The sequence below is a fragment of the Sinocyclocheilus grahami genome, unplaced genomic scaffold, assembly GCF_001515645.1.
Source record: "Sinocyclocheilus grahami isolate Dianchi unplaced genomic scaffold, SAMN03320097.WGS_v1.1 scaffold880.1, whole genome shotgun sequence".
Lineage (NCBI taxonomy): Eukaryota > Metazoa > Chordata > Actinopteri > Cypriniformes > Cyprinidae > Sinocyclocheilus > Sinocyclocheilus grahami.
Window position 1 is genome coordinate 33,531 of NW_015506059.1, and position 19,312 is coordinate 52,842.

General features: G+C 38.6%; 3 protein-coding genes across 4 annotated transcripts; all 3 read right to left on the reverse strand.

Annotated features, from left to right (window-relative positions):
• Positions 1–472: 472 nt before the first annotated feature.
• On the reverse strand, positions 473–4,918 carry LOC107563600 (transmembrane emp24 domain-containing protein 9-like). Its single transcript, XM_016248504.1, has 3 exons — positions 4,904–4,918; positions 2,052–2,198; positions 473–1,930 (listed from the first exon to the last, which is right to left on the reverse strand). The coding sequence occupies exons 1-3, from the start codon at positions 4,916–4,918 to the stop codon at positions 1,781–1,783; spliced, it is 312 nt and encodes a 103-aa protein (XP_016103990.1). The 3' UTR covers positions 473–1,780.
• A 1,586-nt stretch (positions 4,919–6,504) lies between these two features.
• On the reverse strand, positions 6,505–12,212 carry LOC107563601 (vesicular integral-membrane protein VIP36-like). Its single transcript, XM_016248505.1, has 6 exons — positions 11,964–12,212; positions 10,672–10,790; positions 10,446–10,563; positions 10,165–10,247; positions 9,221–9,382; positions 6,505–6,609 (listed from the first exon to the last, which is right to left on the reverse strand). Exons 1-6 carry the CDS (start codon positions 12,148–12,150, stop codon positions 6,505–6,507), a joined length of 774 nt encoding a protein of 257 aa, XP_016103991.1. The 5' UTR covers positions 12,151–12,212.
• Positions 12,213–13,385: 1,173 nt separating this feature from the next.
• On the reverse strand, positions 13,386–17,833 carry LOC107563592 (uncharacterized). Of its 2 annotated transcripts, none has more exons than XM_016248483.1 (8): positions 17,576–17,833; positions 16,350–17,246; positions 15,495–15,679; positions 15,226–15,409; positions 14,991–15,105; positions 14,730–14,857; positions 13,927–14,130; positions 13,386–13,543 (listed from the first exon to the last, which is right to left on the reverse strand). In XM_016248483.1, the coding sequence occupies exons 1-8, from the start codon at positions 17,576–17,578 to the stop codon at positions 13,400–13,402; spliced, it is 1,860 nt and encodes a 619-aa protein (XP_016103969.1). In that variant the 5' UTR covers positions 17,579–17,833; the 3' UTR covers positions 13,386–13,399. The 2 variants fall into 2 exon arrangements, with proteins under 2 accessions (XP_016103969.1, XP_016103968.1); XM_016248482.1 differs by having other exon boundaries at positions 15,495–15,682.
• Between the last annotated feature and the right edge of the window lie 1,479 nt (positions 17,834–19,312).

Here is a 19,312-nt window from a genome sequence, read left to right on the forward strand (position 1 = left end):
AGAAGGTTGGGTTAAACATTTAACCCAACCGCTGGGTCAAAACAACCCAATTGCTGGGTTTGTCCCTATTTTACCCAGCACTGGGTTGTGTTTAACCCAGCATTTTTTAGAGTGCAAGAGTGCTAAATTTGATCATTCTGTCAATATGTCATATTTAAAGACCAAATCTCCAAATATTTGATATCCATAAAAAGCCATGAATGTGCTCATACAGGACATCCAGACTTCAAACTGTGGTCTCAGAGAAATTCACTCAAATATAATGTCCTCTACAGGATTTAATGAAAACGGTGTCAGTTCATTTAGCCTAAATAGATGTTTGTAATGTACTGTATGATGACTGGCAACAGAAGTGTTTCATATCATTAGTCAATATGGCCATGGTGTATAACACTCCTCTAGTAAACTCATTCCTCAAATTACTTGTAGAAGCCATGTTACCCAAACAATTATGTAGACAACTAAGCCAACGTTGGGGAGAGTGGGAAACTTTATTTCTGAGTGCAATTATGGGGTAGATTTCTCACCAACAAAACTTTCCCTCCCGTATCCCTACATAAAAAGTAAACCCATTTCCCGGTGGCTGCTTATAAACTAAAACGACAAAAAAAAATTATTAAAAAAAAAAGAAACCATACAAATGTGATAGCAAAGTAATTCAACGAGCAATAATCTATCAAAATACTCAAAACAACATGCAGTCTTATTTTTTGAAGAAAATACAACATTATGACAAAGGCATGGTACCTTCTTAGATTTACAGTGTATTCTGGGCAGATCAATTTAAGAGTGAATAAACCACTGAAATCTCTACATCAACCTGAGGAGTTTACAATAGGAAAAAAAGATGTGAAAAGATGATAATGTATGTGTAAGACGTCAATACAGTTTTCAAAGGAAACGAAGCAAAACTGTCAAGAGAAATGGGGATTTAAGCATTCACGAAAAATATAAAACCTTTTGATATTATTTATTTCAATGTGCCAAGTACTCATAATTAAACATTTTACCTTTTGATAACTACATTTTGCCATTTATTTGGATATATATACGTTTTAAACATGTACACATGTATTCACTGAGGTCAACATCAAACTGTAGCTATCAAAAGGGAAGGCCTAATACTAACATGATCCGAGTGTTCTTGACCGCAATGATGCTCAACACAAAATGCAATTGGGGTATAGAAGAGAAAACATTAACCAACTGTATAAAGAATAAAAACGTAAACACCAAGCAACATTCACTCGGAGCAAAACTTTAAATATCATACTAATTACTGCATAACCAAACAACAGAATACATTTACACCTGCCACCAGGATAAACTTTGTTTTGTAAAAGTTTAAGCAAATAATCAAAAAACTAAATCACACTTGCAGCCCAGTTTAATAGTTAATGTCTTCATCAGCTTTCTGAAACAAATGTAAAATATTATCTTATCAAGTTATGGGGCTATAAAATATGGTAAGGCAACCACTATGCAATTTGCATTTTGAATCCAGTAAACTGCTTTTGTTGAGTGCCTATCACCTCCAAACAGTAACACACTGTAATGCATTTCTGAACAGAAACCAGGTTCACATTACACGGGGTGTGGCACTGAAACGAGCAGCGTAAAACAAACGTCAATGCAGGATAAAAATGGGAATTCAGGGAGGGAACTGAACTGAGAGCATGTTGAATTTTCAGCAGTCTTGACCACACATGAAGCAGGCAATCTTCAAAATGCTGTGTGTACTGTACAATCACAACTTAAAAAAACAAATCCAAATACAGTTCTATACTAATTTCTTGGCCTCAAAGAAGCTCTTCAGATGTCTCATTTGCCAAAACCCAATGGCCACCAGGATCAGCGTCTGGACGATAGACCACCACAGGACCCTCTGATTGGTGCTCTCGCTGGTCTGTCTGAAGCGCTCCTCGCGATACTGGAAGAAGAAAACGATTCAGATTGGGATCACTCTTGAGCAAGGATGACAGAAAACACCATGTTCTGTCACTGGTGCTGAATAAGCCGGATCTCAACTCTCAAACCTGTAGGACACTTACCCTCTGATAGTTCTGCTCTTTCTGGACCTGATCCACCTGCTCCATCAGCTGTCGTACCCTCAGCTGCAGCTCCGTCAGCTTGTCTTTGGCAGCTATTTCTGCATAGTTGTTTGTATGCTCACCAACTTGGATGTCCAAGTGAACACGCTATTTTAAAAATTCAAAAGCTGTCTGAATAGGTAGCCAGTGAATATTAGACTGTGCTTTTCACCGTAAATATAGGAAAAATTATATATTTCTCTCTCTCTCTCTATATATATATATATATATATATATAGAAATAGAGAGAGAAATATATAATTTTTCCTATATTTACGGTGAAAAGCACAGTCTAATATTCACTGGCTACCTATTCAGACAGCTTTTGAATTTTTAAAATAGCGTGTTCACTTGGACATCCAAGTTGGTGAGCATACAAACAACTATATATATATATATATATATATATATATAAATATATATATTTTTTTTTAATAAAATAAGTTTAATAAAGCTTTAAATTTTTCATACATTAGAATGTGACCGGTTTAATATTTTTTCTGAGCAAAAAATAATGACCATCATACATTTTTACCATGATTTACATCAGACACCCACTATAACGCTCTAAATACAATTGTCAGGCATATTTAGAGCAAGAATCATTAGATGACATTAAAAGACTCTACTTAACGATCACGATGCAGCCAAACTAATTCATTGTCATTTTAAATCTTTACCACTATCCTTCAAAACACTAGGTTTTGCCCATTTATTAGAGAGTTTTTAATAAATTAAAATGTAATAAAATTTAGTATGATCACTTTTTCTTCTATATATTTTAATAAGTACAGGTCAGAATAAGTATGTTGTTTTATTTTTACATAAATATGTATTATGCTGCATGATAATGGAACATTATTTCACCCATACTTTGTTTTCACAAAAATCATTTGAAACATTAAAGTAGACACTTTCCTTGCATTTAATACATTTTCTGTGTGTATGCATGTATGTATATGTGTGCTTGTGTGTGTGTCATATATATATATATATATATATATATATACTGACGTCTTAAAGATGTCTATCAGATGTTGGTACACAGATGCTTTCCAGATGAAGAGTACTTCTTGCAGACGTACCTGTGCTATCTCACCACAAAGAGTTCAAGAATTAATCTGATTTATTTAATTTTCCTACTGTCATTAATTAACAAACGGTCCCTCTGTAATCTCTTTGCCACCTCGAAAATTCTCAGTCCCTTAAAGTGTATACGGCCGGGAAGCAAGAAAACACACATCAAATGGTATTCTCAATACTTCAACTTTATTCATAGATACAAAGATATTATATAGGCATATGTCGAGGGGAGATTCAACCCTTTAACCAATGAGAATATAGATGACATACATATAGGATTTTGGCCAAGAATATGTTATATAAAATGGCCACATGTACAGGAAAATATGGACATATTAGGAATAAACTTGGCGAAGGATGCTGAACTATCTCCATAGTTCAGCACGAACCCCATTACCTTGGAGTCCTAGCTAGCGTGTCCTCGTTTGAACATTTGAACTAAGAAAAGCTAATGCATACATGTGCGCATGCGTACCTCGAATATGAGTAAGAGATATTAAAACATAATACAAGAGAGAGAGATCAGATGGAGGAGGGGGTAATCCGAAGAAGACAACATTGCGCTGTACAGGGAGGGCGAGCAGAGAGGGAGAGGAAAGAAAAGGAGGGTGAAAACATCTGGAACCAATACAGACAGAGAGTGTTTTCTAACACCTACTTTACTATGTTGTCACATTTTTCGGCTGTAAGTCAGGAAGTAAAACTGTAAAAGATAGGTATTTTCATTAGGCTACTACTGGATGAACAAAGTCATACAAATCTATAATTTTCAAAAAGAGCAGGGACTTTGGAAAAGCGTTGTTTTCAGTAAACTGAAAAAGAATGACTATATTATATCGAATTAAACTAAATAGAAAATGAATTGATATTTTCAGGCAGGAAAAGCGATATAGGCTAAACGTGTGAATCTATTGCACACTGATGATTGCTTCACATGTCAGACACATACACAGTAGCGGTTTTTGGCACGGGCGAACCGGGGGATCCACTGTATAGAGCAATACTCTAATGGAATTAGTGGGCTAAAGTCAGTCACACCTCGGCTTTCTTCCAAATAACGCACATTTCATTCGTAATATTATAAATACAGGCCTGTAGTTCCTGCACATTTTTGTTTTTCTGAATTGAGGGAAATGGCTAATAAAAATAGGTAATACAAAACGATTATGTGGTGACCAAGGTGAATTGGTTTAGTCTTGACTTCTGGTCGTGCGTGACAGTGTTGGGGGGATGGGAAATGATGCTTGTTATGCTTATACAACAATAATTCGGTTTTAACTCAACAAACACGAGATCTAATTTCACCATAATATTGTGCTTTGCAACAAAACTGTTACAAGTTCAGTTATTATTTATTTCCATCAGTTGGGTTAACGTTAGGCCCTGTAATTAGCCAACGGAATTTTCAAATCTGTGTAATTATAATTTAAATCAGACTACTTTTCAAATTGTATTTCATAAACTAACATCTCTGATCATGATTTGGACAGTAGAGAGCTTGTGCAGGAAATTAAGAACTTCCCTGACCTGCCATCAAAGACCATGAGCCTCCTTGAGCTTATCACTTTTATGCATGATAAGGATCTATCGGAGATCTACCCCAACTTTTGGACTGCTCTCAGGATTGCACTTACTCTGCCAGTCACTGTGGCTCAAGCAGAGAGGAGCTTTTCAAAACTAAAGTTGATCAAGTCATCCCTGAGGTCTACCATGTCCTAGGAACGGCTCACTGGCCTTGCCGTCATCAGTATCAATCACTCAATAGGGGAGCAGATTTCTTACGATGACATCATTGATGATTTTGCTTCAAGGAAGGCCAGAAAGGTCAGGTTTTAGTTTTAGTTTGTGTTTTCTGTTCTTAGTGCAATAGTGTAATAATTAGATTCTCTTTAGTGTGTTTTCACATTTGTGTGATGAAGGAGTTGTGCTATTTAGAATATGTATTCTATTTTTTATTTGTATATTATTCTTAACATTTTATATTACTGTTGCTCTCTGCTCTTGTTACATTTTTTATATAGCTGATTTGTATATATTTTTGGCACATTTATGTATATAGTGTATATTTATTTAAGTTCTGATAACTTATACTGTCAAATTTTGTGCAGAATTGTGTTCACTAGTCTATATATGACTATATATTTCTCTATTATAGATCAGTGGGTGGAACATGACGTCACACAGGCAGTCCGGAATGTCACGTGATCTGTGACGTCACAGTCATTCCAATTTTAGAACGTTCAGAGGCTTTAAAAGCATCAAAACAGTCATTTTAAATTACATTAATGCATTTAGCAGACGCTAAAGCGACTTACAGTGCATTCAGGCTATACGTTTTTTATCAGTATGCATGTTCCCTGGGAATTGAATCCACGACCTTGGTGCTGTTAACGCAATGCTCTACCACTGAGCCACAGGAACATTTCATATCATCTACTTGACTGATTGATCTGACTGAAGCATCTCCACAGTATTTGTGCTTTATACTAATAGCTTTTTTAAAAAAAAAGTTTTGACAGACAATCAAAATGGCAACTTCCTACAATTGGTCTTCAGATGAGGATAATGGTCAACCAAAAGTGCAGGGGTCATTGCTCGTCAATGATTTACACTCAGATGTGACTGAACAAGTACTGCATACAATATTCCAGCCATTCGGACCCATCCGTTCTGTTAAAGTGTGCAGAAGCAGAAGAACGGACCGGTCTCGTGACAATGGTTTTGGGACTTTTGAACAGCACCATGATGCAGAAAATGCCCTAGTGGCTCTTAATTATTTGGAGCTCATGGGCAAACCTGTGCACATCACATGGGCCCAGTACATGACAGTTAAGGTACAATGATAGGTTTGCCATATATGATACCCTCTCAGACTTTGGGGAAGTCCTGCCGTGCACAGAGGCCTGTGACGGGAACGGCAAACCTAAAGACAAAGAACAGACTGAGCCCAGGGAGAGCAGCTCTGATGAACCAAGGTCATTGCTTGTGTGTAATTTGCACTCAGACGTGACCGAACAAGAGCTGCATGCAATATTCCTCCCATTCGGCCCCATCTGTACTGCACAAGTGTGCAGAGACAGAAGTACTATCAACCACTCTCAAGGCTATGGTTTTGTGAACTTTGAACACCACCATGATGCAGAAAATGCCCTAGCGGCTCTGAATTTTTCGGAGCTCATGGGCAAACCGATGTTTATCATGTGGGGCCAAGACATGACTATTAAGGTCCTGGCGAGGCACAATGAAAGCAGCTCCAGTGACAGGCAAGTAATAGACCAGACTGAATCCATTGAGCAGTCATGGGGAAGAAGGCTGGAAATACTGTGAAAAGTTATTTCAAAACAGTAATGATCAGTCCAGATACCTTGCTTAGGCGGACACCTCCGATATCAATGCATTCTTTCCAATCATTCCTGTCATCCACATCTATCATAATCTGTGAATATAGAACTTAGCTGTGATATACTTCCATACATCGGAAGTCGTGGCCTAATGGTTAGAGAGTCGGACTTGTAACCCAAAGGTTGTGGGTTTGAGTCTCGTACCGGCAGGGATTGTAGGTGGGGGGGAGTGAATGTACAGCGCTCTCTCCCACCTTCAATACCAGGTGCCCTTGAGCAAGGCACTCCGCAGAAGCCCCAAAATAGTATCCTGTAGGGAGGCGCACACCTCCGATATCAATGCATTCTTTCCAAAGAAGTCGTGGCCTAATGGTTAGAGAGTCGGACTTGTAACCCAAAGGTTGTGGGTTCGAGTCTCGTACCGGCAGGGATTGTAGGTGGGGGGAGTGAATGTACAGCGCTCTCTCCCACCTTCAATACCAGGTGCCCTTGAGCAAGGCACTGAACCCCCAATTGTTCCCCGGGCGCCGCAGCAAAAAATGGCTGCCCACTGCTCCGGGTGTGTGTTCACTGCTGTGTGTGTGCATTTTGGTTGGGTTAAATGCAGTGCACTAATTCCGAGTATGGGTCACCGTACTTGGCCACTCACTTCACATCACCAACCATTTATTAAAGGACTCTTATCATGAGGAACTCAAAACATCTACAGAAATGGTCATGACTGTTTCCGCGCCAAAATAATACTGTCAGAAGTCACCGGTATAAAACAATATACAATACAGTTAAAGTTTGTGGTAAATAAAATTATTACTTATTCAGTAAGGATACATTAAATTGATCAAAAATGATAGTAAAGACATTTATTATACAAAAGATTTCGATTTCAAATAAATGTTGTTCTTTTGAACTTTCTATTCACCAAAGAAAGAAGCCTGATAAAACTGTATCACGGTTTACACACAACAACTTTTACGTCGTTCTTTCTTTCTTCAGTCGAAAAGAAATTAAGGTTTTTGATGAAAACATTCCAGGATTATTCTCCTTATAGTGGACTTCAACAGCTACCAAACGGTAGAAGGTCAAAATGAGAGTTTCAGTGCAGCTTCAAAGGGCTCGACGCGATACCAGATGAGGAATAAGGGTTTTATCTAGTGAAACCATCAGTCATTCTCTAAAAAATAAAAAATAAAAAAATTCCAATTTATATACTTTTTAACCTCAAACGCTCGTCTTGTGTGGCTCGGCGTGCATTCCGGTTCATGACAGTTAGGGTATGTGGAAAAACTCTCATCTCATTTTCTCCTCTAACGTCAAAATCGTCCTACATCATTGTTTTACTTTTTTTTTTTTTTTTATATAAAGGGTATTTGACCTTCTTCGCATGTTCACTTTGTAAACACTGGGTCGGTACTTCTGCAGCAATGTAGGACGATTTTGAAGCTGGAGGAGAAAATGAGATGGGAGTTTTTCGACATAACTGTTTCGAACGGGACTGCTCAGAGTACGCATGCGCATTGCAGAGCTACACAAGACGAGCGTTTGAGATTAAAAAGTATACACATTTTTATTTTATTTAGAAAATGACCGATCGTTTCGCTAGATAAGACCCTTATTCCTCGTCTGGTATCGTGTAGGGCCCTTTGAAGCTGCACTGAAACTGTCATTTTGACCTTCAACCATTTGGTAGCTGTTGAAGTCCATTATATGGAGAAAAATCCTGGAATGTTTCCCTCAAAAACCTTCATTTCTTTTCGACTGAAGAAAGACGTAAACATCTTGGATGACATGGGGGTGAGTAAATTATCAGGACATTTTAATTTGAAAGTGAACGAATCCTTTAATGCACTGACTAACAATAAGCAATACATTTATCACAGTACTTATTCATCTTTGTTAATGTTATTTAATAAAAATACAAATGTACTTCATGTTAGCTCAAGTCCATTAAATAATATTAACAGTACAACGTTTGATTTTAATAATGTATTAGTAACTGTTAGAATTATCATCAACTAGGACTAATAAATGCTTTTAAAAATATTTTTATTAGGTCGTGAGAACTATTTTAAAAGTGGAGCCTAATTGTAAAGCTTTAACACCATGTCAGCAGAAAGGCTATCTTCATTGCGAAACCAGAATAAATAACAACAGTCATACAATTAAAAAGAAACTAAAAGGCATTTAAGGCTAATACTAGACAAAATACATTCGGGTGATACTTTTTTAAATACAAGGCTATTTACGTTAAAAACAGTACAGTCCAACTAAGTGTAAAGTGTTACCGATGTTTTTTGAGCACCAAATCATATTAGAATAATCATGTGACGACTGGAGCAATGGCTGATGAAAATTCAGCTTTTCCATCACAGAAATAAATTACATTTAAAAATATATTAAAATAGAAAACAATTATTTTAAATTGTAAAAATATTTCATATAAAATAAAGTAAAATTGCTGTTTTTACGGCAACTTGAGACTTTCAAAAACATTAAAAAAAAATTCTTACTGATTCTTTATCACTGTATTTGCATTACCGTCATATAGGGCTGTGCAATATATCGAAATATCGCAAATGTATATATCGCTACAGCTTGCAATATTTGGGGCCATGAACAAAAGGCAGAGAAAATCACTCACTGCTCTTACCTAAATAACTTATGTAGCTTAAATAAGAATCAGTGCATATTGAATTCAAAGAATCTTACCGTGAGTCTGCCTTTGGAGTATCTAATGGCCAGGTATGTGTCATGATCTTGGTTCCTGACTTCCACAGAGCAGCCTCCCAATTCAGTAGACCGACCGTCTTGCCCGTGGTCGTACGGCAGGGAGCCATTATTCACCATCGCAGAAATATAGGGAAACGAGCGCTAGAGGACCAAAGAATATGAATGAAATGTATTACATTGATTTTTACCTATATTTTTGACAGAAAAATGCAATGTAAATTACTAAAGGATGGTACATTGTACCCTTATCCAGCTGTTCCTGAATCAGCTTGTGTAAAACAGAATGATCTAAAAGGTCACTGAAATCTACTAAAATCAAAACAATAAGCACTGTAAATACAAATTAACTGAAATGCTTCAACAACAAATAATGAATGATGAGCGCAAGTAAATGATATGAACCACAGAATGCAGGCAAAACAAAGAAAGCATTGCTTATTTGTAGTGTTTTGGAAAAATAGTTTGAAAGATTTATTGAAGAACATATAGTGAATAAAAAAAAAGGGAAGGGATAGTTCAAATAAAAGATATTCTTATCTACTCCCAGGATCATTTCTCAGTTTTACATCTGAATGCAAATAATCATTTTCAAACTATCCCTTTTAAATCAGTTTCCACGCGAGGACAAAGCCGATGACCAGAAGCAGGACAAACATGCCAAAAATCCAGTATTCCCATAAATACTAGCTTTTTTGGAAAGAGATATCTTTGTATCTAATCTCAAGTTTATCTGATAATGATAAAGCAAAGCTTTCATTCAAATGAAGGTACAAAAACACAAACATTTTACATCTCTCAACTCACATTCGGAGCCTCATCGTTAGGGTACGCGTCTATAAAAATGGCCAACCCATGGAAATTGGCACTATTGCCAAACAAGGTGCCTGCAGAGAAAGAAGGACCCGCGAGTACGGCACACTTACATCCATTCCTTGTAGATCATTACGGAAGGTATCCACAAAAATAGCCAGGCCTACAAAATGGTCTTGGTTTCCAAATACTGGGCCTAAATGAAAGTATGACACAATCAACTGCAGGGAAGAAAGAGCAGACTTACAGATGGATCACACACACACACACGTGTACATGGACTACACACACATACAGTAGACAGCATTAGAACTCATTACATTTCAATTCATGAAATGGTGGAGAAAGTGCTTCGAACGGGATCGAAACCTTCAGTTTTTCTTCACAGACGTACCAGGATGTAGCCTGTCTTTCGTGTACCAAATGGCAAAACCATCTCCATGGAGATTCTTCTTTCCTGATCCATGAATTTTAAACTGCACATGCATCTCCCAATCCATCAAATAGCAGGGCTGCAGAGAGGGAAAATGAACATTACTCAACTTAGTTTTGCATTATTTAGGTGCGTCACATTAACTGTTTCTCTGACAATTTTCGATTTTTAGTTCAGTTTTACTCACCACTGTATTCCAGATGGACCCTTGTTTGCTCCTCTCATCCGGAGTCAGACGCACATACTGGCTGGTTACTAAAGTACTTCCCCGAAAGTCCCACTGACTTGATGAACTCGTTCCAACACCTGACGCAAGACACATCAACGATCATATAATTTTTGCTAAACTTATTTACAGTGTTTTGGTAAGTTGAGTGCAATGTGAAGCTTATGAGAACATTCTGAGATAAAAATGAGTCTCATCACATACAGTGGGGTTCAAAAGCATGAGACCACAATGAAAATTTTATAATTGAAAAATGTATTTATGCACTGTAAAAAAAAAAGTTACAAGTTGTAAGTTAAAACTATGAATCACCATATCATTTACAATGAAATAAGCCCCTTTGTGACATCACATATGATTTTATTTTTTATATTTAGTTTATATTTGTTATCATTAGGGGTTTTGTTTTACATATGTTATTTAATTATTATTTATTGCATTATTTTAGTGTCATGCGTGTTTGACTGATGGTGTTTAGTGTGTATGACCAATACTCCTCTACATACAAGTATTGGCCATTTTTTATGGACAGGACACTATATCATTATATCACTTTATAAAATCTACGTTTTCTATTAGTTGTAAAACATACAGGCATCCTGCAATACTGTCAGTATTTTTACAGTAAGCTCACAGTTATTAATGTAAATGAAATGAGATATTTGTTTTACAGTGCATCTGGAAATGCACTCAAAGTATTAGTATTTAATACTTTTTTTATGATATAAAACGAATGCAAAATATTTTGTATCCGTGACACTGCTGTGTGACTTTTTGTCATAAGATACTCTTTAGGTCTTCCTCACATAATGCTGGAGAACAAGATCATCAGGTTTAGCACAATGTAAATGTAAAATATGTTAAAAAAAATAGCTTTTGTTCAGATATTTGGATTCCATTAACGTTATATGAAACAAAACAGTCATCAAAGTCTTAACTATGCATTTATTAATTGTATTATTAAATAGTATACTGATGATTTGCATGCTCTCCCTTGGAAGGTGGATTTCTTTCCAGCCTGCAGTATAAAAGCAAGCTGTCCTCACCTGTTCAAATAAAGCCGAACTAGTTTGTTTACACTGAGCTGTCACTGTAAACACTCGACTGTAGCCTACTATATCCCGAATTACACGTTCCTAATAAAAGACATGAACCAAGGCATTACAAAGTAACTCGGGTGACATCCTAATTTCCGTAGTGAACAGAAAAGTGAAGCACTTCAGTGCGTGCTGCAGGCTACAGCAGCTACTCACCCTGATATGGCTTAATGAGCGAGTGCTCCCGCTTTAAGTGCTCCGCATTCCCGTCCGTTATATCTGAATATACGGAAGAAAAGTGGAGAAGCCATAAAAGCAGGAGTGTTCTGTGGCACACCGGCATTTTACGAGTTGCACTTGTTTGAGGGTGAAGCCACAGAGCTGGGCTTCTCTCTCGTGCCATGTTTATCGTCTTCCTTCCTCCGCCTTCACTTCCTGCGAGGAGACGCGGGCTGTGTCTCAAAACCTAGCGAGCTGCCTGCCTAGACAGCATGTTTTGGGGATTTATTAGCAGCATATTTGGGAGTTATAACCCTTACGAAAATTAACCACGATTTTACTACAAATTAAAAAAACAACAACGGTTATTTGTGGTTTAGTTAGTTGTGGTAACCACAAGTTAACCATGGTTTTGCCACACTACCCATAGTATTTGTAGTTATACAAATCAGTCCGCCAAACACACACACACACACACACACACACACACACACACAAACACAAACAAACACAAATTTACTATAATAAAAACCATGGTTAATTTAAGTAAGGGGCTCACTTGGTTTTGAGACAAAGGTTTTTTTTTATGTTAATTCATAATTTGTTGATTAATAAAATACTGTTTGTTATACACATATATGGAAGACATTTTAAATGATTTTGTGTTGGAGTCCAACATTTATTTTTCTTAAATTAGCAGTGAAACTGAATACACACCTGTTTCACCTGATCTGAAATGACAGACAATATATATATATATATATACTTGTACATGTCGAGAGGAAACAGCGAACATACCGATGTAAACAACTCGATCAGACACCATGTACTTGGCATGGTTGACACGCGCAAACGGGATCCTCTGCTGCTCTCGTGTTGAAGGCACCTCAAAAACTTTCTGTGAAATAAAACGTTTTAGACATTAAATCACCAGTGATGGCTGGATGAAAAAAAAAAGATGTAAAGAGCACACAGAGACGTACAGCATGAATGTTGCAGCTCAGAGGGGGCTTGTTGAGGACTGATAAAGACTGGAGGAAAACAAACATGGCACCAGGAGACTTTCACCTAGAAACACACAGCGTCTCCCTGACATGACTGCTTCAACACTAACTGTGGTTACTGAAACCACGCCTTCTTTCTTTGCGTGCACATTTGGGCGGCATTATGCAAATATTTCCACATAGTGAGGTAGATATGTGGGGGTGTGTTAGAACGAGCCGTTTTAGGGGGGCGTGGCAGAGTCTTAACTTATATACTTGATAAAGAATATCTCTTTGGTTTTGAGACTTTAGTCTTTGCAACTTCAGGGATCTTATCTATGCACAATCAGCTTGTAACACTCCAAAGAGAAAGGAAAACTTGAAATCGCTTCATATGACCCCTTTAACTATAAACTACAATAACCCTGACTGAATATCAAATGCTAAAGATTACCGAATGGGCTCCGTGAACTGGGACATGGGAAGGTAGTCCATCACAGACACATAGATGAACCGCTCAGCATCAGCAATTACTGACAGGATGCTTGAGAGATCATCAGAACGGCCATATGATGATAAAGAAGGAGGGGAACTCTATAAGAACAAGTCAAAAACCGTCATGTGATACTAAGAACACATTTCTGCAGACGCTAAAAATGCATGCGTCACGTTTAGAAATGAATGAAAATGAACATGATGAACATATACTGACCATGCAATGTATTCATTAAAAAGCATGATTTTTCTTAAGTGAAAAAGGTGGCAATATGACAAAAAGACAACATTTCTACACAATACGTAAAATGGACACATGGAATAAATGAAAATCAGTCAGCAAAAAAGCCAGAGAATAAGTGGAAATGTGAACAGGTTGAATAAAATTATTGCAAAACATGCAATGAAAAGATATTATGAATATGGTAAACATAAACAAGACCATACAAATGAAGTCAACTTGTGAGAGAAACTCGACTCACAGACAAATAGACACGTGCAGGGACACCGTTGAATTTAACAGCTAATGGGTACTTAGAACTGGAGAGGGCGGAGAAACGGCCCGGCCAGAAAGGAGGTAGAGATCCATTCTTCTGAGCTCCAACGTCCCAGTACACGTCAAATATCCGTGAGGCGTCCTGTGCTAGACAGCTGCAGTCTTCCACAGACACTCCAACCTCTTTCACCTATTAGAAACATTGATTATTCTTCTATACTATATGCATATATATTTTTAAGGACTGATTATTAATAGCCATTTTGATATTGATATTAGGGGAAGTCATGGCCTAATGGTTAGAGAGTCTGACTCGTAACCCAAAGGTTGTGGGTTCGAGTCTTGTACCGGCAGGGATTGTAGGTGGGTGGAGTGAATGTACAGCGCTCTCTCCCACCTTCAATACCACGACTGAGGTGCCCTTGAGCAAGGCACTGAACCCCCATCTGCTCCCCGGGCGCCGCAGCATAAATGGCTGCCCACTGCTCTGGGTGTGTGTGTGTGTTCACTGCTGTGCGTGTACAATTCCAAGTATGGGTCACCATACTTGGCCACATGTCACGTCACTTTATTATATATCATACTTTATTTATTTAAGACTTATAAACTGCATTGGATAATAAATAAAAAATACAATTATTTAAACAAAATAAATAATAAAAAAATTATGTAAAATATCATAAAATCACGAACACATTTACATGTCAAAGACCTGCATGCACACTGACCATGCATATTTGCATGTCAACAGAAACCTTTTGACCAGTCAAATAATGCTGCACAATGTACCTGGGTAAGGGAACGCCAATCCATGTTTGCGCTCCCTAAATACATGTGTTTCTTATCCACAACCCATAGTTTGGTGTGCAAAATGCCTCCAGTGATGCTCTGCAGGTCAACTCCCCTGACCTCAGCCCCTGAGAGAAAGCACAAAGCAAGAAAGCTAAAGTACATAACATCCATTCCAAACCATTTAATCGTTCACTTTTCTCAATGTATACGTTTTCACGTGCTGCATGCAAATGTGCAATAGGCACGCTGTTGTTGTACCTGTTGCTACCAGTTCATCTGTGTCTGCAATGTATGGCTGAGGGGCGTTGACAGCAATCTTCAACTTCACTCCATTTGGCTCCAGCTGCTTCAGTTGGTTGAACACTTTTTTGCCCTATAGAAAGGATATAATAAATGAAATGCCTTCTCATATAATCAGAATCAGTATTATCCTATCCTTCACAGTACATTATTCAACACTTCTGCACAGTGAAATATCCACAACTGATCATACCAGCACAGACGAGGGCTCCGTAAGGCCAAGGTCTGAATCTCGGAGTGTGAAATAGAAAGCACCAATGTGGACAGAGCGGTTGGCTTTCTTTAGCAGTTTAGTCCAAGTGTCTGAAATGCTCGGCAGGTGTGGCGAGCCGGAAGGGAAGCTGAGGCCCTCAGGGACACTCTCAACAAGAGTAAGCCTGATAGGGAGCGTTTAGAAACACATTAACATCTCAAACTCACCATTTAAATCCTTAAAAATATGAAAAGGACCCGTTTCCTCACCTACAGTCAGAGATGCATGTCTCTTGAGGCATCCAGAAACTTTCCAACCAGTGCAGCTCCAGTTGTGACATCAGGTGTGACACAGATTTAGGGACTCCATACTGCCAGACGTGCGATGCAAATCCACCCAAAAGGAGGAGAATGGTGGGCAGGAGACAGAAAAGGGAAAAGCTCCTTCCTTTCGTCTGCTAAAACAAAAGAAAATTGGTGATATTAAATTAAAACAAATAGGCCTTCTGTTTACTTATGCAAACATCTTTCCAATAAGATATACGTATATCTCTGTTAGTGATGAGTAGAGATTGTGGCTGTTTAATTTCACATATCCTCTTCTGCTGGAATTCTGTTGTGTTTCGATGGCGAAACAAATACTTGTCAAGGCAACTAGTCTCAAAAATTTGTTTACGTATGCAAATCAAAGAGATCAGAGAATCAAATCAGAGAAAGACATTCTGGTCTGTATATATGGCTTTAATTTTCTTACTTAATATTTTTGTCTTGTAAAAATATCTAAAAATGTACTTGAGGAGCAAAATGACTCATGGTATGTCATTTTGTTTCTTAAGTAAATGTATCTTAGATATTCGTACTGGAAAACAAAAGAAACTCATTTTTTGCAGTTTGATTCCTTTTTTCAAGGTAAATGTTAGGTTAAAAAAAACATTTTATCATCCACCAGGAGAAAATTGCATGTCTGCACGCCTCTCCTCAACAAGCATGGTTTAGGCAGCACAAACAGTGCTGGATGAAGTTTAATATTTAGGATTAGAGGTTTGTTGAAATCTCCAACCCTTATGAACAATAGTATTCTCGCTTTAGCAAACACCATTAATTACGAAATATGATTCACCTCACCTTGGAGGGTGTACACGGTTTGGTCTTGGTGTGTTTTGTGTGAGAAGTATCGGCAGTTTGGCTTCCCTGTTGTGTTTCTTTAAAGCATTTTTTACTATCTGAAGGTTTCTGGATCTTAGCTGTTTCATCTTGACCACTAAGTATGGATCCATCATCCTTATCTGGAACACATTCCACACATTTCACATCATTCCCTGTGACGCTATTTTCTTCTGTCCAATGTGATCGGGATACACCTCCTTTTCCAAAGTCCTCTCTCAAAGGATCTTCTTCCCAAGCTTGATCAGATGCCACATCCTGATCAACAGAGGAGCGTGAGCTCAGATCCTCTACGACGGCATCCTGCGCCGACATCTGCTCATCTTCTGAGATGGTTTCTCCGCTTGCGGGTTCTATGACAAGATCAGAGGTCTCATAGACATTCCTGAGTGGGGGTCGTTTTAGTGACATATCAAGCTGATCAGAGTCTTCTGTAATCTCAGGCGTTTGATCAAGAGGTTGATTTATTTTCGGAGCTAAAAGAGAGGAGGTGTGACCCGAGATTTCCCCTTGAGGGAGGACATCAGCGAGGCTTGTGTGTAAACGAGCCGATGGGACGGGCAGGCCTGTTTCTCTCCCTCCAGATCCTGACATTTTCACTCTTCCAGCCTCTGTAGAGCCAGCTCCCTCTTTTTGGCCCTGCTGGATAGATCCATCCGTCTTCGGCGATGACTCTGCACTCTGGACGGTGACTCGCTTGCGGCCCAGGGAGCTTTGAAAGGTAGGGATGCGGGACAGCGGTGCTCTCCCTGCTTTGCGGGGCTCCTCTCCATCCTCCTTCCTCTCGAGCGCTGCTTTCTCATTCTCTTCCTCACCTATCAAATGTTCTGCTGACCTGAAATGAACATCCTCTGGTTCCTATAGCGTAAGTTGAATGCAAAAAACATTATATAATGGGTGTATACACGTGTAATGTATATGTAATTCATACACAATCTTCATATGCATGTTATTAGCAATTATTAAATGCAAAGAGTGTATAAAAAGGTGTAAATAGATAGATAGACTGTATAATCATCTCTATTTCCCTTAATCTCTGGTTAGCGAGTAAGTAGCAATTACTGGAACAAACGTTTGGAGGTCAGACGACAAACTGCAAAGCTTAACCGCTAAAGGAAACTGTTGTAACCCTTTTTAAACACTAAGCCAGCAAGTTTGAGACATAAGTTAGCAAGCAAGCTACTCACCATGACCACAGCCGAGACTGTACTCTCTCTACTCTCAACTTATCTGTAACGAGTAACTCTTTTTTTAAATAAAAATGTGTGAACACAATGTCTGACGAACTGTACGAGGAGATAAACTCGTTATCGGTGCAGTTGGGCGGCTGTAGTAGTTGAAGAGAAGGAGGCTTGTGAGGGCGATGCTGTCTCTGTCTGCGACGTGGCTGCAGAACTACAGCACACAGTGCGGTACAGTGAAGAGAGAGAGAGAGAGAGAGAGAGAGAGAGAGAGAGAGAGAGAGAGACACACACACACACACACGTAAGGGCGATGCTGTCTCTGTCTGCGACGTGGCTGCAGAACTACAGCACACAGTGCGGTACAGTGAAGAGAGAGAGAGAGAGAGAGAGAGAGAGAGAGAGAGAGAACCTCGCCTACTAACGCATACGTTACAAACCACTTCTGACTCACAGCCTGTGAATCTGTACGTACTGCTGCGAAACATAACACATAACAAATAACGTTATGAAATGATGAGCTCGACAATTACAGAGGAGTAGCCTACATGTTTAACCAATAACTGTGCGCGTCAGTCAGTTTGTGTAATGAAACAGGTATAAAAGATGATGACAGACAGAAATGTCTGCTGATGGTGTAAAATTGAACTAAGCGCCGTTTCCTGTTCTCAGAACAGCGCGGTAAAGCAATGGGCGTTTTTTCATGATAGGTCTGCTTCCGGCAATAATGTAAACCACGCCCACTGTATACTGCCCACAGCCGACAAACCACGCCCACTGTATACTGCCCACAGCCGACAAACCACGCCCACTGTATACTGTCCACAGCCGACAAACCACGCCCACTGTATACTGTCCACAGCCGACAAACCACGCCCACAAAGTATATAATGCTATCAGTTTTCGAGATTGCGGAACTCTCTCCGTTCCTCTTTCCACTCATTTTAAAGGGGTCATAGGATGCTATTTTAAAGATCATTATTTGGTGTATTTGGTGTATCAGAATATGTTGACATGCTTTAATGTTCAAAAAACACATACTTTTTCAAATACTGTACATTATATAAAAAATAAGCTCATTCTGATTCTGATTATTGTAGGTCTTCTATGCCCCGCCTCTCTCAAACACCTGGTTTTCAATAAAGCCCCAGCCTTTGACAAGCCCAGTCTGCTCTGATTGGCCAGCTGACCCAGTGCATTGTGATTGGCCGAACACCACAAGCACGCGTCGGAAATGTAACGCCCCAATCAGGGTATCTTCCGTCCAATCAATTTTTGTTTTAATATTGAAATCTGAAATCTGAAAAATGGGCACATATTTAGTTTTTCAATTATTCAAACAAAACGAAAAATCAAGAATCCGGCTTAATTTTTCGTTTTTACATTCAGGGATAGAAAACGAATAAACAACTTGAATATTCGATCTCTACATGTGGGCGGGAATGAAACGCCCCTCTCTGCTAATTGGTCAACCAAACATTACAACATAATAATAGTCCTAAAAAAAACCTTAATAATAGTCCTCCGCTTCTATTGATTCTTAACATGTTTATTTCTACTACATTTTATCTCTTCATCAAACAGCCAGATTAATGAATGGCTTGACACAAACCATACTGAAGCAGAGCCTTTTGGCCCTAGGCATACCTGTTTTATTATAGTTATCCACCCATTAAAATATGTGTGGAAAAGCTGCGCGACGCACTGCAGCACGGGGAGAATGTATTGACCACTATCAATTTA

Bases quoted from the DNA above. Each gene is read 5' to 3' on its own strand.
- LOC107563600 (XM_016248504.1), bottom strand. The intron at 1,931-2,051 runs GTAAGTGTCCTA...TTCTTCTTCCAG, and splicing joins AAGAGCAGAACTATCAGAGG to TATCGCGAGGAGCGCTTCAG.
- LOC107563601 (XM_016248505.1), bottom strand. From the start codon at position 12,150: ATGGCACGAGAGAGAAGCCCAGCTCTGTGGCTTCACCCTCAAACAAGT. The intron at 10,564-10,671 runs GTGAGTAAAACT...CCCTCTCTGCAG, and splicing joins GGTCCATCTGGAATACAGTG to CCCTGCTATTTGATGGATTG. The intron at 6,610-9,220 runs GTAAGATTCTTT...CTATATTCACAG, and splicing joins ACTCCAAAGGCAGACTCACG to ATTATGATAGATGTGGATGA.
- LOC107563592 (XM_016248482.1), bottom strand. The intron at 15,410-15,494 runs GTGAGGAAACGG...GCTCCCTATCAG, and splicing joins ACATGCATCTCTGACTGTAG to GCTTACTCTTGTTGAGAGTG. The intron at 15,106-15,225 runs GTATGATCAGTT...TCCTTTCTATAG, and splicing joins CGGAGCCCTCGTCTGTGCTG to GGCAAAAAAGTGTTCAACCA.